This window comes from Engraulis encrasicolus, chromosome 11 (assembly GCF_034702125.1).
Source record: "Engraulis encrasicolus isolate BLACKSEA-1 chromosome 11, IST_EnEncr_1.0, whole genome shotgun sequence".
Classification (NCBI taxonomy): Eukaryota; Metazoa; Chordata; class Actinopteri; order Clupeiformes; family Engraulidae; genus Engraulis; species Engraulis encrasicolus.
This window is the reverse complement of record NC_085867.1, coordinates 23,343,343-23,366,528: the sequence shown is the minus strand read 5'-3', so window position 1 is coordinate 23,366,528 and position 23,186 is coordinate 23,343,343. Positions and strand designations below refer to the sequence as shown.

Genomic DNA, 23,186 nt, shown 5'->3' with positions numbered 1-23,186 from the left:
TCATATCCCTGTTTGTGCAACACTAACACCCGTGCGCTTGTTTGAAAGCTACAAGTCTGGAGTTTGTCACTAAGATTACACAGATTACTCTTATGTTTTGTTACAAATCTACTTGGAATAAAACACAACATTTCTTGAAAAAAAGGAGAAAATGAATGTTAATCCAAATAAATGTCACTCTGAAAGCAGTTCTCCCGATGAAACAGGAAAAAAAAACTTGCCTCAAGTCTTATTAAAAGTCCAGGACAAAGGATCCACTGAAAACACGTAAAAACAGGAAAACTGTGGATGCGTAGGGAAGAGTAAATGACAATATAATAAAGAACTGACGAGATCGACAGTTGTGTGTTTAATAAGCTTATTTCCAATTACTATTTCCTTGTTATTAGATATTTCTAAAAAAAAATTTTTTTTAAAAAGCAAGAATATATTATTAATATTTTATTATCCTATCCGCGGGCCGAGGGCCGTGCTGCGTTGGGCTGGGCCGATAGAATCAGTACCATTTCCCCCCCCCGGCGGCGCCCCTGATCTGGGCAGGCTGGTTGGTATCAGCTCAGCCCTGTGCAGTGGTAGTGGGGCCTGGCAGATTGGAGTGTCTAATGTGCCCTGATTACCCATAGCAAGTGTCTCTCGAGAAGTCATGGTGGTGTGGATATGGTGGTGGAGAAAACTCTTTAAACTTCAACTTTTTTTCCCGCACTCCTCAGCTGGCAGGTGCGTCGGAGATGGCACCATGGGTCATTCAGCAACAACTTAACTAAACTCCCGCACACTGACCATTTCTCTGTTCTTTCTTTAATAAACAACGTTTCGGTACTAGACCTTCATCAGGCAAAACTCTTTGAGAAAAAAACCTTCAAAACTCTTTGAAAAAATTGATTTGTAACCGCCGGCCAGGCTGTATCCCGCCCGCGGCTGGTAAATATTAACTGGTTAATAATGAAGTAATTATTCAGAAATAAATAGTTTAATTGAGTTTACTTTGATCTTTCATTTAATTCTGAATTAAGAAGTGTTTACGTGAAGTTTTCAAAGCAGAATTAAGCTTCATTCAGAATTAAATGGAGGTAATTCGGAATTAAATGTCTCATGTAAACGTAGCCAATGCATTACTGTAAACAGGTGCTGGACCAAACAGATGAAAACAGAACATATGATAAAGGTCTGCTGTGATGAAGGGCTGAGCGAGCACAACATCATGCCATTAAACGTTTGAAGGCATTGATCAGAGGTGCAGAGCTTTATCATTTCTTTTCAGTTCTCTAAGTGGGTATCGTGTGTACCTTTCACCAAGCAACACCTGAAGTAGGTCGAAGCGCTTGTGGTGGTGGGGGTGCATCGACCTCCATAACACCACGAAGTAGGTCGAAGCGCTTGTGGTGGTGGGGGTGCATTGAGCTCCATCTCACCATGAATCAACATTTACAAGTTGGGTCCTGACGTGGCAACAGCATTTTATTTTCGCTTCACTGTCAGGGACCAGGACGAGAAAAAAATCTTGATTTATAGAAACTCAGTAAGGGTGATATGAAAATATAGCCTACAGTAGGTGGGATGCATTGTGTTCATTCATGCTGCATGTCCCCCCCCCCCCACACACACACACACACAAACAAACAATAAACATGTGCACTAAAGATCTATATCGCTATGTCTTTATTTCCGGGTGTCTCTTCATAGGAGGACACTTGTCTCAAATGGCATAGTGTGGTTGTAGGTGCGTACTTAAATAGCAGACTTTACTTCAAATGTGGCTTTTTGGGCAGCATTAATCCTATTCTCTTACCGGTACTGCACACCAACTGTAAATGTTATACCGTTGGTACGCAGCTGTGCACACTCGTCTTCTTTCAGCTGTTTTTTTTTTTTTTCAAAACATTTTTGAAAATAGAGGCCTACGAGAGTGCGGGGCCCACCAGGAAATGCTTGCTATGGCAGATGACCAGTGCAGCCCTGCTTACTACGCTGCAACCATTGTAACCTGGTTCTGGCCAAACAGGGCCACTGACAACTTTGACTTGGCCCGGGACAAAATCATCTGAAAGCCCAGAGGACAGGGATGTCAAACTCAGGCCCGGGGGCCAAATTTGCCCCGCGGAGCCATTTTATTCGGCCCGCAAGATCATTTCAAATGTGAATTATTGGCCCACACCATTAATGTATAGCGTAACACAACTTGAACATGAAACTTGTTGCATCACAGGATGTGCAGATACATTTGAACAGACAAATATGATCATGGGAAAGAGTGTATGTGAAATTTAACTAGGAGTATGAAGTGCATGCACACACAATTTTAGTCCATCTTTAAAAATAATTGTTGAGTTCGGCCCGCGACTTCGTTCCAGATTTTGATTTTGGCCCTCTGTCAATTTGAGTGTGACACCCCTGGCCTAGGACATCTGACCTGTTTGTCACTTCCTAGTCTGCGCGTGTGTTGCCAGATGAGTGTGGGGAGAGCCAGGTTACGACAATTGAGCCTTTAGATCAGTTTCATGGCCTTTATAAATCTGTCAAGAGTAGTTCAAAGTGCACACTAAGCAAAATTTTACTTATTTACCATTCTATTCCTGTAATACACAGTGTAACCAATGAAACATTTGTTTTTGTTTTTTGTGTTTAGAGCTTTTGTCTTCTTCAGAAATGAAAGGGACAGAGAGAGTCTGTGTGAGAGTAACGGGAATGGCTTATCTGCTCTGATTTCCTTTTTTGGATCAGACTGTTTAAGGGGGAAAAAACTGGAGTCCAATTCTGACTTGGTCACAGTGATAAAAGCATGTCATTCCCTCCCACTATGACCTCAGCGAGTACGATTTTTTCCTCACATAGACAATATGCTACAGTCTCTGCTCTGTCTCACACTCTCAGTGACACGCACACACACACACACACACACACACACACACACACACACACACACACACACACACACACACACACACACACACACACACACACACTGCAGGCACGTGCGCGCGCTCGCACGCACACACACACACACACACACACACACACACACACACACACACACACACACACACACACACACACACACACACACACACACACACACACACACACACCTTTCAGGCAGATTTATTAAATTATATGTTGAACTTCTGAAGCACAATTACCCATCATTTAGGCCTACTTCTTCACAAAAGTTACATTTAAATGGCGAATTCATACTTCATACAAATGGCTTTCTTACAGAAATAGGGCTATTGTTGCTGTGGCTGAGGCCCATCTCAAATAAAACTACAGACTGCCCTCTATTGGTGTAGGCGAGGTAAGTCAAGGGTCTTGGACACAAACACATTTTAAGTAATCTAAAAAACACACTAATTACTCTGTTGAATACAATATGGCTATTATCGTGGACAAATAGGCCTAAAGGCCTAGTCTATAGCCTAACGCTACAGTTGCTCACGATAATAAACAATTTTCAAATGTTCAAAACAATTATAACAATAGCATTGTTACAACTAAAATTAACCTCAGTATTGTTATGTTACACTTCATTTCTCTGGAAACTGATAGAATCAATCTTTCTATTCAACACACACTGGGCTTTTTTATTTTTATTTTTTAATTGTTTTTACAACATAGCCTACCTTTGTAATATTACTCCAATCCAACAGGGGGTGTTATATGCAGAAGGTACGCAACTTGCCAACCACAACCCAGACGCAAATAAGACCCCGTTGCATTGTGGGTAGTCAGCGGGAACAATTAGCAGCACATTGGAACAGGCGAAAGGCACAGCTTACCTGCTTTCAAGTACAAAGGTAAGTGTAAATTCACGTTTGAGCGCAAACTGTACAATCTATGATAGAGTAATGTTCAAAAATATGCAGAGCTACGTAGAGTAGTGTGCCATTACTGGCTTTCATACATCGGCCCGAGCGTTTTCACACTTAACGCTAGCTGGGTACGGTGCGAAAGCTAAGTTATTTACATTGCATTGGGCTAGCTCAGGTTAAAACTTTTACTGAAGAGAGTGGACTGTGAATGTTTGATACAATCTTGATGTGTAAAAATTGTATAAGAATGAGAACCATGGATATGTTAAATTGTATGTTGTGTACCTATTTGATGTAGCAATATGGCTGCCATCATGATGAACGTATGACTGACGAAATATGTTGCCGGTTGGCCCACTTGTTCCCCTCCATGCAGATTTGCTGAAGCTGCGACCCGAAAACAACTTGCAAACATGTCGATCGGAGTCCCTATTAAAGTTCTGCACGAGGCAGAGGGGCACATCGTTACATGCGAGACCAACAGCGGTGAAGTGTACAGGGGAAAGCTGGTCGAGGCGGAGGACAACATGAACTGCCAGGTGAGTTTTCTTAATCCAAATCCCAATGGCTTTTTGTTGTGGTCACTTCAACTCCTTTAACCCACTCGACAATTTTACCAGAAGAAGTCTATTTAGTAGCCGACTAATCAAGTCAAGCCTTTTGTCGTTTACATTTACATGATTCTGATTTTGTTCAAATTAAGCCTTGCTGAATAGCTACACATTCAAGTCAAGTAGGTTTTATTGTCAATTTCTTTACATGCACTGGTCATACAAAGAATTTGAAATTATATTTCTTATATTTCTTATATTCTTATATTCTTATATTCAAAGAGCCACTAAAGTTATACTGGACCTCTCTTGATGCTAAAAGCTCCAGTGTCCTTATTCAGTCTCAAAACAGAAATTTACCACAGCTTTTCACTACTTGCAGTGGTTTAAGATAGCCGAGTCTGCTACTGAATCCTGATCAACTCTTGTGAATGACAAAGAAGGTGTGTGTGTGTGTGTGTGTGTGATGCAGTTTGAAATATTTATAGTTGTCTTTAACTTTTTCATGTCTTTGTCCCTTAGATGTCCAACCTCACGGTGACCTATCGCGACGGGCGAGTGTCTCAGCTGGAGCAGGTCTACATCCGCGGCAGCAAAATTCGGTTCCTCATTCTACCCGACATGTTAAAGAACGCGCCCATGTTGAAGAGTATGAAGAACAAGAACCAGGCGGCCGGGGCTGGCCGAGGCAAAGCAGCCATCCTCAAAGCACAAGGTGGGTACTTGGTGGACAGTTTTTTTGTTGTTGTTGAACTTTGTCTTTGAAAAAGTGGAGAGGAGGCGGTCAGCATTGTGCAAAAAAGCAATTCATTTCACCAAAGCAACGCATGCATGCACTCACAAATGCTCGGAAGCATGGGTCGCACGCACACAACCACACACCCACAAACACACACACACACAACCACACACACAACCACACACACAACCACACACACAACCACACACACACACACACACACACACACACACACACACACACACACCCACAAACACACACGCAACCATACATACACGTGTGACTGAGGTCTTCTTGCACAGTCTGTCCCCCTCGGGCACGCAAACCTGTCACCTCGTCAACTACATCGGTTCCTAAATGGGAGGCACAGTACGATACCGCTGGACTAAAGGACCAGTCCCCCAGCCCCAACGGGCATTGACCACTGTATGAGGCTATCAGGAGTGAGGTTTACTAACATTCCACGCCAACTCTGCTAGTTAGCCTCCGTTACACACGCAACACACACTTGCACACTTGCACACAAAAGCATGCACACACACACACACACACACACGCATGCTCACACACAGAAACACAAATGTCTTTTCTGGTACTGATTCTGTTTTTCTTATGTATTTCAGTGGCTGCCAGGGGCCGTGGAAGGGGAGGAGGCGGAAGAGGCAACATCTTCCAGAAGAGGCGATAACTTTTTTGCATGCTGTTTTTTTTTCTTTTCTTTTATTGAAACAATTGCATTTTATCATGTTCTTAATTCCCTAAGGGCATGGGTCATCCTATTTTTGTTTAATTTTTGGTCTTTTTTAATTTCCTAGTCATCTTGTTTCTTTTGTCATGTTGGTTATTTGTATTAAACATTTTGAGATGATATAACATTTGTGCAATTACTCTTTTAAAAAAACTTCAAACTTAAAAAAGGCAAGATGGGGGGCGGTGTTCTCAATGCACCAATATGTTGGTTACTGTTCAACAGATGTCTCAAGAAAACGCTATAATTCAAATATCCTTTCTTTTATTGTGCTGTGGCAGTGTAGGAAGTTCTGGTGCACAATGATGGTGAATAACATCAAACGCCAAAAAGAAGGTACTGCAAACGTTACAACAGCATCTGGGAAGATTTCAGTTAAACAAGTGTTCATGTGTCAAGCTGTCAGTGCTAAGGCGTTAACAAATGTTATTCAGACAACTTCACAAGCCTATATTTATTTAGATACTCCTGTTTCAATGGGACCAACTGTTCCTTAAAACAAAACCTGTGTTCCTGTTCCAAGATCTTAAGCGCGCCTGCTACTGCAATTGGAAAATTTTCACACTTCGATGTATTCAGTGGCAGTCAGTCTGACCATTGCATTGCTAGGGAATCGGTAAATAAGTGAGTTTTTCACTAAGCCATTGATGATTGTACAAGTCATTGAAAAATGTTTACCATAAATATTAACTACCAGTAATTCTGAGTGGGGTCTGTGGTTGGGTTTCTTCAGGCATGCCTTTCCCTGTCCAAATGCACAGGTGTTGAGCTGGTTCCCAGGGTTTGAGCCACAGGTTGGCTCCCATTTATTCTCTCCCTGAAGACTAGGCAGCCCAAACTAGACTACAATCTGCTGCAACAAACTCAGGATTCAAGGTTCAATATTGGGGTGCATTTCTCGAAACTATAACTGCTAACTTCATTAGCTACTTTGCAATGCAATTTGCTATGGGGCACCTACTTCCAAGCCGTGGAGCTGGAGCTCTCAGAAATTTGAATGGGAGTAAATGAAGCTAAATCTTCATCCCGTTTGGCATGTGCTCTGGATTTCACATATGACTGCAGTGCATTTGTAAGGTTTGGATTTGTGTCGTAAGACCACTCATTTTTGGCACGCAAGGAAGGTTATTTTAGCTTTTGTGCAAAACAGTGTTAGGGAATACAATGTGCGCCTTGCATATTTGACGTGAACCGAGGCACAGCCAACCCTACTGCTGCTCCGCGGCTTAAGTGGCTGCACGTCAGACATGCGACTTCTGTTGTGTAGTCCAAATAATGACATATTTTTGCACGCACACAACTTAAAAATCGCTTCCCAAGTGAAGTCAACAAGCACACCATTGGTTATCATTAATTCTGAGGTACAGCATACGGTATGTGTGATCGACGGGGTAATGTGAGGTGGATCAGAAAATAGCTTTGATCAGTCCATTACAACCCAGTCAAAAGTTTTGGCTTTCCCAGCCCCATGAGCCGCCCGGAAGGGGTGGAGACTTAGATGCACCATAGACAACTACCCCAAGTTGCAAGTTGGTTAACAACTACGATTTCGAGAAACGCACCTGGCCTGTATTGTCTGTCCAGTGTGGCCGTTGGAATGCAATATAACATTCAACACTCTGTAAGGCAACCGTTTTAATGTTAGCTATCTGCATCTGCCATAGCCTAGTCTCCTCTGGCTTCATCATTTTCAAGAGTATCCCAGAATTCACTGTGAAGGCATGTCTTCATCTTCCTCCTTCCTCACTGGCTTTTTCTGAAACATAAAACATAATTTGTACTATAGTAATTTTCATTTGTTACACTTTCATTGCACTTACAGCAGAAACTTTTATCCAAAACAACTTAGATGTTAGGCTACACAGATCACATGATGTAGCATTTTCATCAGTTATATCAGTATCAATGCTGGACAATGTAAACAGACTAGACGTTTACCCTTTTCAAATAAATATAGCCTACAGTAGAATCAATGCTGACAGATTTGGCCGGGCCCAGGAAAGTCACCAGCAAGGGTGCCAAATCAAATACAGCCAATGTAACCAGGACCCGATTCTGGGCCCCGTCTCTCCCTGGGCCAAGGACAAGTGACCCCTTTGGGTCATGGCACAAGTGCACATGATGATTGCCCAATTGCTCAGCCTGTTCATTCAAGACAGATCCATGTGCTTTACACTTAAGGGCTTCCCCATGCACCTTCTGTTCTGATTACTGCGATCTCTTGCACCACTGTCACCTATCCTACTGACAGTGAATAGAAAGCCCACCTGAGAAGCTTCAACTCCCATTGTTATTGTCACCGCACACAAGTGCACACTGCACACAATGAAATTAAATGTACACGTATACGTGCAAGGGGGCAGCCCCCAATGGCGCCTGAAAGGGAGCAGTGCTGCCAGACGGTACTATGTACCTCAGTCATGGAGGAGAGCACTGGTTAATTACTCCCCCCACCAACCTGGCTGGTCGGGTGTCGAACTGACAACCTTTGGGCTACAAGTCTGACGCCCTAACCACTTACCCTACTGGCCCCTCAGACAGTTTGCAGAGTGGGTGTGCCGCCTCAGTTTGCCTCATAGCAAGCCATCTCACTTCTAACACCATTTGTAGTGTATAGTGAAAGGGTATGGAGAATCGCCACGCACAGCTTTGAACCCTGACCTTCCAGGTACTAAACATGCTATCTGACCACAGCCCACGGTCTCTCCATCACAGGAGGAAAAGTGTTAAGAGTTCATGTGTAGTATTGGTTAAATATGTTTGTTTGAATATCAGTTAGGCTCTGCAATGGGAGCAGCAATAGCCATAAACAATGTGTTCACAATACTCTGAATAATCTGTATAGGTTTATAGGTCAAAACAAAAGAAAACAAAAAAACTATAAAATGAGGGTATTTATAAAACAGCCACTACATACAAACCTGGAACCTGTTTCTCGAAACCATCTTTACTAACCATTTAGCAACTTAGGCCCACTAGGTTTCCAATGGGAAATTGCATTGCAACCAAGTAAGTTGCTAACTTAGTTAGCAACAATGTTGTCGAGAAACACACCCCTGACCAGTTTACCTGAAAGACTTTTCTTGCTTGGTCTTTTGAGGCTTGTTCTCTGAAGGCCACCCCTGTAAATGCATACACAACAACAACAACAATTATTATTATTACTATTATTATTATTAGTAGTAGTATTAGTATTAGTATTATTATTATTATAGGTTTTCGACTGGTTATGGACAAAACCTTCAGTCCAGTGCTTACATTCACCAAAAGTTCAGTCTGCAACAGGTGCTGGTTGAGGCTCGGTGTGTTCATCTTGCTCCAGAGGGACAGGGGTGGTGGCGGTGGACTGCCCATCCGAGCTTGCGCTAGGCTCACAGTCTTCTTCCTCCAACCAAGGGTGTTCTAAGAACTGAGCAACTGTGACGCGCTGTTTTGGGTCAGGATTTAAAATCCTATAGATTAGGTCTTTGCAAGAAGTTGCTACTGTTTTAGACTTCGGGTATGCCAGCCGTCGCGCCTTTTGAACTTTGATCATTTTCTTGACATTCGAGTCGTCAAACGGCATGGATCCGCAAACCATAACGAACAGAACCACCCCCATGCTCCAGGCGTCATACAGCTTTCCGTCGTATGGGATTCCCTGCAGAACCTCTGGTGCCGCGTAGCCTTCCGAGCCGCAAAAAGTTTTACTGAGCTCCATCATGCCGGCGTCATTGTAGGAAAGCCTCCGGCTAAATCCAAAATCAGCCATCTTCAAGTTGAAGTCTTTATCCAGCAAAACGTTCTCGCATTTTATGTCTCGGTGGACTATGTCCTGGTCGTGGATGAATTTTATTGCGTCGGCCATCTGACGGAAAAGTTTCCTCGCGAAGTCTGCAGGAAGAGCGCCTCTGAAATCGATGAACTCCAGTAGGTTGCCTTGGACTCCGAGCTCCATCACCATGTACACTTTCCCAGCAGATGTTTCAAAGATCTCGTAGGTTTTAACTATGTTCTTGTGGTTAAGGCATGGCAATATATCAAGCTCACGGGGTAAAAAATTGTCCAAGAAGTCTTTGGGCGCTTTATGCTTGTTGATGATTTTAACGGCCACGTTCATTTTGAGACGGGCAGAATACGCAGCTCTGACCCGCGCGTAGGAGCCCTTTCCAATCGTGATACCCTGGGTGTAGCCACGTTTTTTCAACACCTGGCAGTCATCCATGGTGGGGGGCCTATGATGGTAAGGCCCCGTTGTTTCGGCCATGGCGCCCAGGTACTGGCTGCAGGCGCGATGTCATGCGCAATTTTGTGCGCTATCTCATCATGTCACGCGTGAAAGACGTGATAATGAGCATTCATCCATTCTGATGTTTGCATGACGCATATTAAACACTCTTTGCGTCATAACAGCCAGCACAAAAACGATGATCAAACGTACCATAGTTCCTTTCTGGCCAAGTAAAACTTTTGGACAAGTTCAAGTTTCAATTTTATTGCCCCCAAAAGAGACTTATTTATTTTTTAGGGAAAAAAAACACAAATAAAATGTATCTCTTATACACCTATAATGAGATGTAATAAAAAAAAATCTTGAATCTATACATGCATGATTCTTGCATGTGACTGTGATGGAGGGTGACCTTCACTATAGGGTTGTGGTTGCACTCTGCCATGCAACGAGCCTGGCTCTTTGTATGTCAGAAGACCAGTTCTTGGTACCTCGCTGATGGGTAAAGCATGGATTGTGGGGCATCCTGGATGGGGAGTTGTATAGTGGGAGACACGTTAGGGACACCCTGAGAGTGAGACACACACCTGTGTGTTACAGGTCTGCTTCCTAAAGTCATGGGCAGTCATGAGTTAGCGGTTAGAGTGTCAGAGTTTTATTAAGTTGCCGGTTCGATTCCCGGCCCCCCAGGTTGATATGTGTGTGTGTGTGTGTGTGTGTGTGTGTGTGTGTGTGTGTGTGTGTGTGTGTGTGTGTGTGTGTGTGTGTGTGTGTGTGTGTGTAGTGGTGGTGGGGCGGGGGTTATAACCTGTGCTCTCCCCCATTCTCCTTGAAAGAGGTACCCTGCCGCACTGCTCCCTTTCGTGCGCCATTGAAGTCTGGAGTTTCCTCAGTTGGCTTTAGAGGGGAGATAGTGTGTAATGGATTGACCATCATCAGGATTGTGGGTGCACGCTGACTAGCATGTCAACGAACCTGGCTCTTTGGTGTGTGGTCAGATCCCCAGTTTGGTAACCCAGAAAGTCTGGGTTTCGAGTCCCACAACTCTACACGAAGAATGTCAGACTTTGGAGCAGCTCATTTTCATTCATTCTGCACTTTTATTTTTCTGGTATTGAATTAGGCTTAGCTGTCTTCAGGGTGGAAAAGGCAGATGCTTCAGAATAGGCCTTGATGTGTAGACGTTACCTCATAGACCTATGAGCAGGGCTGCTGACTGTTTAGGCTGGGCCCAGGACAAAGTTATCTGAAAGAACTCCCCCCCAATACATATACAATGTATTGGGGATCCAATTTTGGGCCCCTTCTCTTCCTGGTCCCGGGACATTTGACCCCTTTGTCCCTCTTATCGGCTTCCCTGCCTATGAGATTGCATGGATGGGGCATAAAGTGACTATGGGCTCTGCCACAAACCCAAAACCCAAATCAACTTACCTGTAAACTACTTTCCATTTTTTGTCTTCATAGACTTTATTGTATGTAGTAATTCCTGTGATGTCATGGGTCTAGGAGGAATGGAGAAGACTGACATTAGCCAACAGATTGCCAACACAGTGGATGGCAGAAGGAGCCCTATCTATTCCTACTGAACGATATAAGCACGATGCAAGTGAAGTTCTCCACATCATGCCTCCTCCCCAGTCCCCATCATCCGCTGGTACAAGAGGCTGTGTCACGACGAGTAGGATTGGCTCGCCAGTGCGATGCTCGCAGCCTATCGCAGCGCGGCTGCTTCTCCCATTCTCTCCCTGTAGGGACATCTACACGGCATTAGCAACCCTGCGAAGCGGAACGGTTGGCTATACAGTCGCTGGTTTTGACGGCCGCACTGGTATGACAATAAGGTAACATAATAGCGTTATTAATTTCATAGACACATTATTCGTGATACAAGGTAATTTTGCGCGCAAATGCTGTTGTCGGTGTTACAGTGTATCGTTTGTGTAGCCTATACGGTCGCTCTAAGATAAGAACGGGCTGTATGAGAGCTATCTCGGTTGACATGTGAAACAGCAACATAAGCTTGGCACATGTTTAAAATGTGTTACTTTTGCTTTATCGGCTGTTTGTTCCCAATAGCTTACACCTCAATGTGTGGAGATCTGCACGCTACTGGCATCCAAGCGCTGACAAGTTGTCGAGTCTAATGTGCGGAAATGGGGGGTGACTTGTCTTAGCGATACAAGCGTAAGATAGAAACATTGGCTTCGTGCAACACAGCAGGCTGCTGATGCAACCCACTCTGCTGGGGAATATTGTGTTGCTGCTGCCAAGGCTTGGTTGCATCTATGATGTGCTGGGCTGGTGGCTAACATTTGGTATGATTTCATCTGCTATAATATGAGGACCGTTTTATGATGATATGGCACAATAAAGACAACGACGCGTCAATATGAATACGTGGACGCGTGGATAGCTCAAGTAAATTGCCTCAGAATTGCAGAAAACATCGATTGTTTTGATGTTCGAAATCTTTTACTGTACGACAGTATGTGTTGACAGTGTCCGTCGGGTCCTAAGGTCCCATGTGTTTTTTTTCTTGCGCGCTTTCGCCAGAGCAAGTGGCTGTAGAAAGTCAGTGGATGCGAGTGACAGAAGCAGGTCATCACGGCCAATATTTCCTCACGTTTAAAAGCCATTTGGGTACCATCTAAAATGGTGTCTTCGGCGCTGATGTATGACAGTTTACAGCGACAAGGCTTGCGCTTCTCTAAAAGATTTGAGTCTCTTTAAGGGCACCACTTTCTTTTTAGATTCTGTCTGAATCATTTGACATTATTTGCGGTTGCTATTTGAAAACCAAACACATCTACTTCATGTTATATGTTGTTCTTGTATGTATGTAGTTACATTTGTGAAAAAAGATACAAGTAGGGAAAGAAGGCTGAACAATATGGCAATGCGTGATTGGCAGGTGGTCTGATATTTACTGTAGGCTATTGACTGAATGAATGAGTGAGCACAGGAAAGTTGGCTGGTCTGTAAATATTTCACTGTAAGTATGTAAATAGTGGATTGATATGCAGCTCTTGTGGACGCATATAAGCCAGTGTTTCCAGAGCAGCATCTGACACAGATTACAAGCTCATGCACATCTCATTTAATGCAAATGTTTACAAGATTCCTGAACACCAGATGGTACCGCGGTCTGCCTTTATGCATGTATTACGCCCACTCCCCTCACACACACACACACACCCACACATACACACACACACACCCTCCTCCCTCTCCCCTCCCCACTCACTACTACACTCCCATTCTACTATACCCCTTAGCCCACCCCCCTACCACCCTCCCACTCTCCACAGCCCTACCCACATCTCTCACTGTACAAGGGGGAAAGGCCGGGCTTAGTCACGTGCTTGGTATGTAGTGTACTGTAAACCTCTGGGGTGGCATCTGGAGCCAAAGCAGCATCTGTTTGTTTCTCAGGCAAGATTTGCAAGCGTGGTGGCTAGCTGGACCACCAGTCCTAGTGGACATTCATTAGTGGACTGGGTAGGACAGGGCATCATGGATATCTGGACTGTCTTGGGGCTTAAGTAAGTTCAGAGCTTCTTCATAGCTAAGCCATCCAAGTGTTTCTTTTTTCTTTTTAAATGTATTTTTTGGGGCCTTTTTCTTTTTGGCCTTTATTATGACAAGACAGTATGAGTGGAGACAGGAAACGGTTTTGAGAGAGAGATGGGGTAGGGCTGGGAAATGACCCTGGCCGTGGGCAATGTAAGCCCAAATGTGGGGGACTTGGCGCGCTGTGCCACAGCTCCCCCAACCAAGCGTTTCTTATCTGCACAAGCGAAGCAACTCCCCTTGCTGTGAGCTCCACATGGCCATGGACTACTGAATTCTGACATGTGGAAGAAGGCTTTGCCATTTCCAACTTATAAATCCATCCTTGGAGCGTCATTTTTTTACGTGAACATCTTCCTTTCTTTCTGGAAAACTCTGTGTGTGTGTGTGTGTGGGTGTGAGTGTGTGTGTGTGTGTGTTTCTTTGTGCATGCGCATGAGACAGGCACTGTGTCGACTGAGGAGAGAGAGAGAGAGAGAGAGAGAGAGAGAGAGAGAGAGAGAGAGAGAGAGAGAGAGAGAGAGAGAGAGAGAGAGAGAGAGAGAGAGAGAGAGAGAGAGAGAGGGAGATCTTGGAGCAAGGGATTATGCTTTCATGTTTTGTGCATTCAAACTGAAATAGTCTCCTCGTGCCCCCCGTGTGGTGCCATGCCATCCATCAGGGATCAAACTAGGTCAGTCCGAGAGGAGAGGGTAGGGGAGAGGAAAGGAGAGGAGAGGAGAGGAGAGGAGAGGGTAAGGGAGGGTAGGGGAGGAAAGGAGAGGAGAGAAGAGGAGAGGAGAGGAGAGGAGAGGAGAGGGTAAGGGAGGGTAGGGGAGGAAAGGAGAGGAGAGAAGAGGAGAGGAGAGGAGAGGAGAGAGGGAAAGGGAGAAGAGGAGAAGAGATGAGAATAGAGAAGAGGAGAAGAGAAGAGATGAGAAGAGGAGAAGAGAAGAGAAGAGAGGAGAGGAGAGGAGAGGAGAGGAGAGAGGGAAGGGGAGAAGAGGAGAGGAGAGGAGAGAGGGAAGAGGAGAAGAGATGATAATAGAGAAGAGAGGAGAGGAGAGAGGAGGAGAAGAGAGGAGAGGAGAAGAGAGGAGAGCAGAGCAGAGCAGGAAGCGGCGGCACACTGCTCAGATTAAAATAGCTCACTGGGGAAGAAGCTACCGGGCCTGGGCCTGGGCCTGCCTCGCTGCCTGCCTGCCTCGCTGGGATACTTAAATCTCGTCTTGGCCAGCATCTTATCTACACATAAACCCAAATCCTTTCCTTTTATCATGACCACCAGTGTGTGTGTGTATGTGCCCGTGACTGCGTTCCTATGTGCACGTATATGTGTGTCATGTTTTGCTTATATCCTTGAATGTTGAGAGCTTCATTAATAAAGCCAAGGTGTGCAGTGGTCTTAAGGATCTGTCATTCTGTCAATGACCTCGTCCAAAATATTCAGATCTTGTACTTTTGTGCTTGTCTTTGATGTACAGTAAATGAAAGCAAATAAGTTTGTGTGTGTGTGTGTGTGTGTGTGTGTGTGTGTGTGTGTGTGTGTGTGTGTGTGTGTGTGTGTGTGTGTGTGTGTGTGTGTGTGTGTGTGTGTGAGAGAGAGAGAGAGAGAGAGAGAGAGAGAGAGAGAGAGAGAGAGAGAGAGAGAGAGAGAGAGAGAGAGGAGAGAGAGAGAAAGAAAGAGAGATGCATTGCAGGATGAGGACAGCAGGCGGTGTGGGTTTGTGTGGTCCACAGAGTGTTGTTTTTGTTTTGAGAAGACAGCAAAGCTAGAACATGGGTTGGATTGGTGGTTAGAGGAGGGAGGGGAGGGGAGTAGTGGATAGATAGTGCATGGGTGGGAGTGGTGGAGGGATGGGAGGGATGGAGGGGAGTAGTGGATAGATAGAGCATGGCTGGGAGTGGTGGTTAAAGGAGGGATGGGAGGGTAGTAGTGGGGTGAGTGAGTGAGAATAACAGCCCCCACTGAAAGCAGTCACAGCCAGGCCTGCACTTTCTCATCTCACGAGTCTCAACACTTTACAGAGACAAGCATAGAGTCCTGGCAGAGCATAATACAGTATAGCCTGGGTCTGTTTCAAACTTGGGCTTAGGAGGATGATTTTCATCATAGCTCGAGTGAACACTCTCTAAAAATTGTGTCTCGGTTTGGTTGTAACCTTACGTTTAGAGAACCAAATGCTTAAGTTGTCCTAATGTTCTGTCTTGCTATGGTAAAGTGTATAATCAAGGCCTTTACACTATGCAGACTGTTTGCTGAATATTGTCATGACATGTAATGACTAGCCATGATCATCTGTATCTGTAGTTATTAATGGCAGGTAGTCTAACCGAAATTTACCTCTGTATTCCACAGTCTCCAGTTCTGCAGTTGGCGAAAACATTTGCTTTCTATGCGAATGGATTAAAGTGGTAATAATCTGTGCATGTTTGGGGGGATATATCAGAAGTAGTAGAAGTAGTTCAGATACACCGCACTCCTCCTTGTGGTGCGTCTCCAGTTGAATAACTTAGAAGGTGAAAAAAGTGGATCGGGTTCGGACTCGGGTTCTTCTAGCAAGGCCATACACAACACTGAGGAAGGCAACAGCCGAAACGTTTGTTTATATTTCTGCTGCTATGTAAAAGATAAATAAATAAATCAAAAAGGAGAAAAGAACCCGACTGCGATCCACTTTTTTCACCTTCTAGGATATATCAAAAGAGAATATGGGAAAAGAGTAGCATGTAAAAGATCTTTGGTATCTCAGTATATTTGTTGTGTAATTATCTCCCAGACTGGTGTGCTTTGGCCTGGTGTTGCAGTGTAGAGTGAGCTCTGTGGCCCTGGGTCATGATGAGGGCAAGCCAGAAGAGACTCACTGACCCATATCCTTATTTGTCTCCAGGGCCGCTGACAGATTTGGCCGGGCCCGGGACAAAGCCCTCAGAAAGGTCCCCTCACTCAATACATTCAATGTAATGAAGACCTAATTCTGGGCCCCATCTCTCCCTGGTCCCGGGACAATTGACCCCTTTGTCCCCCCCCTGTCAGTTTCCCTGTTTGTCTCGTCTTCTCTTCTGGTTCTCTCGTCTCCTTACTCCTCAGTTTTGCCTCTGGGCCCTGCAGTAGAAGTACGTAGTAGGGATTGAGAGGCGAGAAGGCAAGGCAAGGCAAGGCAAGGCAAGGCAAGGCAAGGCAAGGCAAGGCAAGGCAAGGCAAGGCAAGGCAAGTTTATTTGTATAGTGCATTTCATACACAGGTGCAACGCAATGTGCTTCACAAAATTAACAAATGCAAAAAGAAAGGAAACAGGGAAGAAATAAGGAAATAAGGAAATAAATTCGAGTCAAAGAGCATTTAAAACATTAAGATAAAACACAAGGTAAAAAAATAATAATGAAATGAAAAAATAAAATAAACATAAAAAAATAAAATAAGAATGATATATAATTTAAGCTAGGGGAAAGCATGTGAGAACAGCTTTTGTCTTGAATCTAGATTTAAAGCTATCAATAGTGGGTGCATTTTTTACGTCATCTGGAAGCTGGTTCCAAAGCTTTGAAGCATAGAAGCTAAAGGCTGCCTCTCCACACTTTGTTTTGACTTTTGGAATCACCAGCAAATAGTTTTTTGTTTTGACTCTTGGAATCACCAGCAAGCAGTAGACTTGATCATGGTATTGTTTTACATCAGGAGTTAGTGAACCTATGTCTCCGGAGCCGTTTGCGGCCCTGAGACCATCTTATCCAGCCCCCAATGTAATTTTGATATTAGTTTCACATGAAATATGACCTATTTTGTAAAGGAATCTTAAAAATTATATTTGCAAAACAATTCATATTTATATTCAGGGGATCTAGAGAATGTGGGGTCTGTTTTAAAGGTGACCGCCTTCAATATAGGCCTAAAATACAGGGGGAAATCCTGTTTTGTGTTCATAGTGCGGCTCTTGGAGGACTTAATAAAATTTGAAGTGGCCCTCGAATGAAAATGGTTCCCCATCCCTGTTTTACATCACTGATGCCTTTCAGATACTGGACTGGACAGAATCACATCATAACATATGTGGTGGTATGCTTTTAATGGGTTAAGAAGACATGAAGCCTGTTATAAATGTGCTGTTACCAGAATGACAATGGCAAAGTATTGATGATTATAAAGACAGTGTAATGTCGTATTAGTGTTGTATGGTAGAAAAGTCTCTTCAACGACAGCAGCCCACTGAGACAACAGTGTGCATGAACACATGCAATGAACTGCACAGAATATGAAGATAAAGTTAACAGATACTACTAAACTATTTATACTAAACAGTAATAAGAGCAACGAGTACTCGTCATGTGCTTGATCACTGTCAATGAACACGTTTTGATGGCGATGGGGAAGCCGCGTACGACTCTTCTCATCTCCCCACTAGTTCCGTGCTCCAGTCCTCAGCCTCGTTCCTCTGCACAGCACAGCCTTTTTGGGACACCCACAGAGAGACCCTGGAGGCATAGGCATCCGTCTAAACTGGGTCAGATCTTACTGACTTCTCAGTCATCTCTGTGAAGAAGATGCACTGATGGTGACTCAAAAGGACTTGACTCACTTGACTCAGTGGTGCTGGCTAACTGAGGAATCTTTTGTCTGGTTTAAGTTACGTAACTTGTTTGCCTGGCTGGCAGTGGTTAGCTAACTGCACGATTGTGTGGTGTGTTACGTGTGTGTCGGGATGTCTTTTCTGACCGGAGATGTCTACTAGCCTAATAGTCAGCAGTCCTGGACTGTAGTCTTTCCATATTTGGCTGTAGTGCTCCACATTTGAAGTGAAAGCCCACCTGGGAAACTCCAACTCTCATTGTCATCATGACACAGCACTGAAGGTATTCCAAGTGGGCCTTGAAAACATTTTCCAAAAATAATAATCGTATTTTGGTGTGTGTTGTTGTTGATTTATTTGAGTTTTATTCTTAATTGGGTCAGAGGTGGGCCCCGACCATTTTTGACAATTTTGAGTGGGCCCCAAGGTGAAAAAGGTTGGGAACCCCTGGGTTAGCCACCTCTCCTATCTGGTGCCTGGAAGCACAAGTATGTTCAGCTGCAGAATGCGGGACAGAGGTCTGGAATCTCCAGTCCCTCCCATTATGCCTATTATGGTCCGGGCATACACTCCAATAGCTACGTCGTCTTCTATTCGCAGTTCCAGTCCTGCACTGTCACCCCTTATCAAGAGCGCTAAACTGCTACAGGGAAAAAAGAAAGAAAATGTGAAGCCTGTTTATAAGGGGTGATATGGGGGAGGTCCTGGAGCTGCATCAGGGTCGAGGGACGGACCCTACAGCTCTGCCCTCCTGCACGCTGCATTTGGCGGCTACTCTGGAAGCAAAGGGCAGGGTGGAGAGGAGACTCTCTCCTCTTCCATACATCTCACTGTGTGGGAGGCTAGATGTGGGAGCAAGAAAAAAGGATACAGAGAAGGAGATAAAAAGATGAAAGAAGATAAAAGAGATGCAGAAAAACACAAAAATAAAGAGACACAGAAGCAGAGAGAGGGAGAGAGAGAGAGAGAGAGACGAGAGGGAGGGAGACGAGAGGGAGGGAGAATCCATTCCTTTCCTGCGAACTCACATCTTTTTTGAATGCAGGGCTATTTTGGAAATGGATTTCATGTTCCACTGCTGAACTTGTGTGCCAGAACCACTACACTGTCAATTTTGAATTGGAGAGGAGCTGAAAGAGAAGAGGAGAAAAAAAGACAGAGAAAGACAATGACTAGAAAGCTGTGGAGTAGGAGGAAAAGGAGGACTAAAATACAGAATCAGAGAGAGAGAGAGAGAGAGAGAGAGAGAGAGAGAGAGAGAGAGAGAGAGAGAGAGAGAGAGAGAGAGAGAGAGAGAGAGAGAGAGAGAAGGATATAAAGGATGGAGGAATACGACAGGGAGGAGAGAGAACAGGGATCGAGATAGAAACGAAACCTGGATGAGGAGAGGAGAAGAGAAGGGAGGAGAGGAGAGGAGAAGAGAAGAGAAGAGAAGAGAAGAGAAGGGAGGAGAGGAGAAGAGAAGAGAAGAGAAGAGAAGGGAGGAGAGGAGAGGAGAGGAGAAGAGAAGAGAAGGGAGAGGAGGAGAGCAGAAACCAGGCCATGGTTAGAGGAACACAGAGGTGTGTGTGTGTGTGTGTCTGTCTGTCTGTGGGTGTGTGTGTGTGTGTGTGTGTGTGTGTATTGGTCGGTGGGTGTGTGCCTGCCTGCCTGCCTGCCTGCTTGTCTGTCTGCCTACTTGTCTGCCTACTTCATGTCTCTCTTGCCTGGTGTCTGGGAGGGAGGGAGGAGTGATGAATGTGTCTGTTCTAGCAGTGAGCTCTTATTTAGTTCTCTTATTCTCTATCTCTGCGGCCCACACAACACTGTCTCCCCCACACACACACACTCTCTCTCTCCTCTCTGGGCATCACAGCCCACTGACAGTACGCTAGTTCTTCCCCCGCATGCACAGCACAGCTCGGCTCAGCTCAGCACAGCATAGCATTGCCAGCCTCCAGCCTCAAGGCTGAGACCGAATGTGTGTAGGCAGACGCAGCAGCAGCAAGGTGAAAAGACGCAGTTGGCGATTAGATTTCTCACTGCTGTGGGAGTTGGGAGGTCACTTAGTCTGTCTGTCTGTCTGTCTTTTTGTCTGTCTGTCTGTCTGTCTATCAGTTTGTCTGTCTGTCTGTCTGTCTATCAGTTTGTCTTTCTTTCTGTTGGTTTCTACTTGTTTGTCTGTCTGTATGTCTGTGACTTCTGTCTGCCTTCTTTCTGTCTGTCTGTGACTTCTGCTTGTCTGTCTGTGACTGTCCTTTTCTCTGGAAGTGTTTCCACCAGTGACTGTACAGTTTTGCACATCATGCTTTGGGCGCTGTAAGATGTAATGTCTGAGCTATGACTTAATTATTATGACTTAATATTTATTATTTATTTGTTTTTTTTCTCTTTTTGTCCTCAATGTCTGTCTGTTCTTTTCTTTCTTTCTTTTCTTTCTTTCTTTTCTTTCTTTCTTTCTTTCTTTCTTTCTTTCTTTCTTTCTTTCTTTCTTTCTTTCTTTCTTTCTTTCTTTCTTTCTTTCTTTCTTTCGTTCTGTCTCCTCTCTCCTGTCTCCTCCTCCAGTTTGTGGGTGTGAGTATCCTGATGGAGGGGCAGCCTGCTGGCTGTAGTAGTAGTCGTCGAGGCCGCCGCCATGTTTCCCTGCGTCTCCTCCTGGCCCCCCTCCTCCTCTGAGTCCGCCTCCTCCTCCTCCAACAACCATGCAGACTCCTCCTCCTCGCCGCTCGACTCCTCCTCTCCTGCGTCTGCGTCTCCGTCCGTGTCCCCCTCTGGCTCCGCATCTGCGGCCGCGTCTGCGTCTGCGTGTGCGCCGTCTACCCTGCAGCAGCCTCTGCCGGACCTGCTGTGCAGCTGCTCTGTAGCCGTGGTGCCGCCGCCCATGACCCAGCAGCAGCACCACCCGCCCCCTGTGCACATGGAGTCCCTGATCGTGGTGACGGAGTACGACCCCCCCAGCGACCCCTCCTCCGAGGAGCGCATGCGGGTGGGCGGGGACGACGAGGACGAACCCGAGGCCATGGACAGCTCAGAGACGCCCGACCACGCCCACGGGGCGTCGTCACCGGGGCGGCCGTCGTTCCGCATGGCATCATGTGACCTGTTGTCCCACGCGGTGGGGGTGCGGGGCGGTGCAGGGGCAGGGCGTACCGAGGCACTGTTCCCAGAGGCGCCGGTTGGTGGTGGTGGGGAGTCGCGAGGGGGTGGGGGGCGTCACCTGCACCTGTCGGACAGGAAGCTCTCGCTGCAGGAGCGCTCGCAGACGCTGTCGTCGCCGTGCGGCTCGCCGGGCATCAACGGGCGCTACATCTACCCCTCGCTACCCTACTCCCCCATCACCTCGCCGCACTCCTCGCCGCGCCTCCCCCGCCGGCCCACCGTCGAGTCGCACCGCGTCTCCATCACCGACTTGCAGGTAGGAGGACACACATGTGCAGAGCAGGGCTGCTTGATTATGACAGAAATGAATATCACAATTATTTCAGTCAATATTGATATCACAATATTTTAGACGATATTTCTTTTAAAGACAAATTAATTGTGCTAAACAAATCACAATCTTCCCTCCCTTCAGTAGTGTGAGTGGAGGGCCATAGAGAAACACACTGTGGTGTTCTGCACGAGTGTTAGGTGGCAAGTCTGCTCTGTGCTCGCATGGCTCAAGTGGAGGGGAATGTATTGCGCTTAGTTAGCATAGTCTACCTTTTGGCAGTATAGACAAATGACAAAAATATTGTTTCAAATCGATATTAAGAAATTTGATATTGTTTGACTGCAGTATTGATATCACTAATAATATGAATATCAATATTAATATGATATATTGTGCAGCCCTATTGCAGAGAGGCATGCAGAGAGATGTGCAGATTACTTTGGTCATATTTCAAAAATGTTGGTAACAGATAGACAGCACAGTTTCAATGAACTGCATAGCTGCAATACCTACGCTGGCCACAATCTTGCACAGTGCACGTGTAGCCTCAGTTACTGCAGATAGGGTCGCCGGCAGGCCTATTCACTACTACTTGCTGAAAATGCTTAACTACGTCATAACAACATTGCTATGGCATTACAGAGAGTGGAAAGTAACTGATTAAAACTTGCATATTACCGTTTTGGTGGCAATGAGGTTATAACAGAGGCTCTGCTGAAAATGGCTAACTAATCCAGAAATCAACTTTCAAATGATCTTGTGTTTTTCGCAGGGTGAATAGGCATGTCATAGGACCCATCTCCACTAACCGCAGAGATACACCAGCGGCGATCTGAGCGAGTCGAGCGACGGAAGTAATTGACTTTGTATTGAGTCGAGAGACAAAAGCGATTCTGGAGACTAGAGCGATTTGCGCGACGAGCGCGACAATTTGAAGTTGAAATCTTTTCAACTTTCTATGACGCGGTTCGGCGACAAGCCGCGACAGCCAATGACTGTATAGAGGTCAGTGACCACAGCCAATGGGAATGCTTGAATGCTTTGCCTTCTGCCTGTACGGACATACTCTTGTCTCCTCAATCGCTCGTATCGCTTGCTGCTACACTCTGTCGCTTGAATCGCGTCCCCACTGGTGTATCTCTGCGGTAAGAGACTACTATAATGTGTTTGCATCTCCTTCACATATCTGCAGGCAGGGCACATCATGACTAAAGCAACACTGCGTTGTTATGTCAACCTTAATATACTCTTATGTTTCCAAAATGGTTTTAGTGGCTCATCATCAGCTCATAACAGGGTGAACGGCAGTTTTGAACTCACATGATGGAGGTGTTACGTAAACTGGTAAAAAGAAGAACATGTCTTGTGAACGCTCTCTTGTTCATTCCAATTGGGAACTGCTAGGCTGCTAACTGCTAAGGAGTTTTAAACAGACACTTTCACAGGGATTATTATTTTCCACATTAGCCAAGTTAGTGTTATCTTATCTTAGTCAAATGGAGGGCCTGGGGCCCTTGGATGGCAAGGTTCTGCCCCTCCATGACGTCAGAACAAAATGAAAACAAATATGTGTGCTATCTGTGGCCGTGCATAATTTTGG

General features: G+C 45.3%; 3 protein-coding genes across 5 annotated transcripts in view; 2 read left to right on the top strand and 1 right to left on the bottom strand.

The window, feature by feature from the left end:
* The first annotated feature begins 3,672 nt into the window (after positions 1-3,672).
* On the top strand, positions 3,673-5,966 carry snrpd3l (small nuclear ribonucleoprotein D3 polypeptide, like). 2 transcript variants are annotated; one of them, XM_063210226.1, is made up of 4 exons: positions 3,673-3,791; positions 4,183-4,345; positions 4,880-5,072; positions 5,720-5,966. In XM_063210226.1, exons 2-4 carry the CDS (start codon positions 4,220-4,222, stop codon positions 5,782-5,784), a joined length of 384 nt encoding a protein of 127 aa, XP_063066296.1. In that variant the 5' UTR covers positions 3,673-3,791; positions 4,183-4,219; the 3' UTR covers positions 5,785-5,966. The 2 variants fall into 2 exon arrangements, with proteins under 2 accessions (XP_063066296.1, XP_063066297.1); XM_063210227.1 differs by lacking the exon at positions 3,673-3,791 and adding an exon at positions 3,835-3,934.
* A 1,498-nt stretch (positions 5,967-7,464) lies between these two features.
* Positions 7,465-10,164, bottom strand: LOC134458102 (testis-specific serine/threonine-protein kinase 1-like). The gene is made up of 3 exons (XM_063210225.1): positions 9,103-10,164; positions 8,914-8,966; positions 7,465-7,600 (listed from the first exon to the last, which is right to left on the bottom strand). The coding sequence occupies exon 1, from the start codon at positions 10,088-10,090 to the stop codon at positions 9,116-9,118; it is 975 nt and encodes a 324-aa protein (XP_063066295.1). The 5' UTR covers positions 10,091-10,164; the 3' UTR covers positions 7,465-7,600; positions 8,914-8,966; positions 9,103-9,115.
* A 1,643-nt stretch (positions 10,165-11,807) lies between these two features.
* Positions 11,808-23,186, top strand: part of LOC134458860 (calcium/calmodulin-dependent protein kinase kinase 2-like) — a 36,055-nt gene continuing 24,676 nt past the window's right edge. For both annotated transcript variants that reach the window (XM_063211256.1, XM_063211255.1), the window contains exons 1-2: positions 11,808-11,898; positions 20,719-21,568. In XM_063211256.1, coding sequence (XP_063067326.1) covers positions 20,789-21,568 — 780 coding nt within the window. In that variant the 5' untranslated portion in view covers positions 11,808-11,898; positions 20,719-20,788. The remainder of the gene's footprint in view (positions 11,899-20,718; positions 21,569-23,186) is intronic.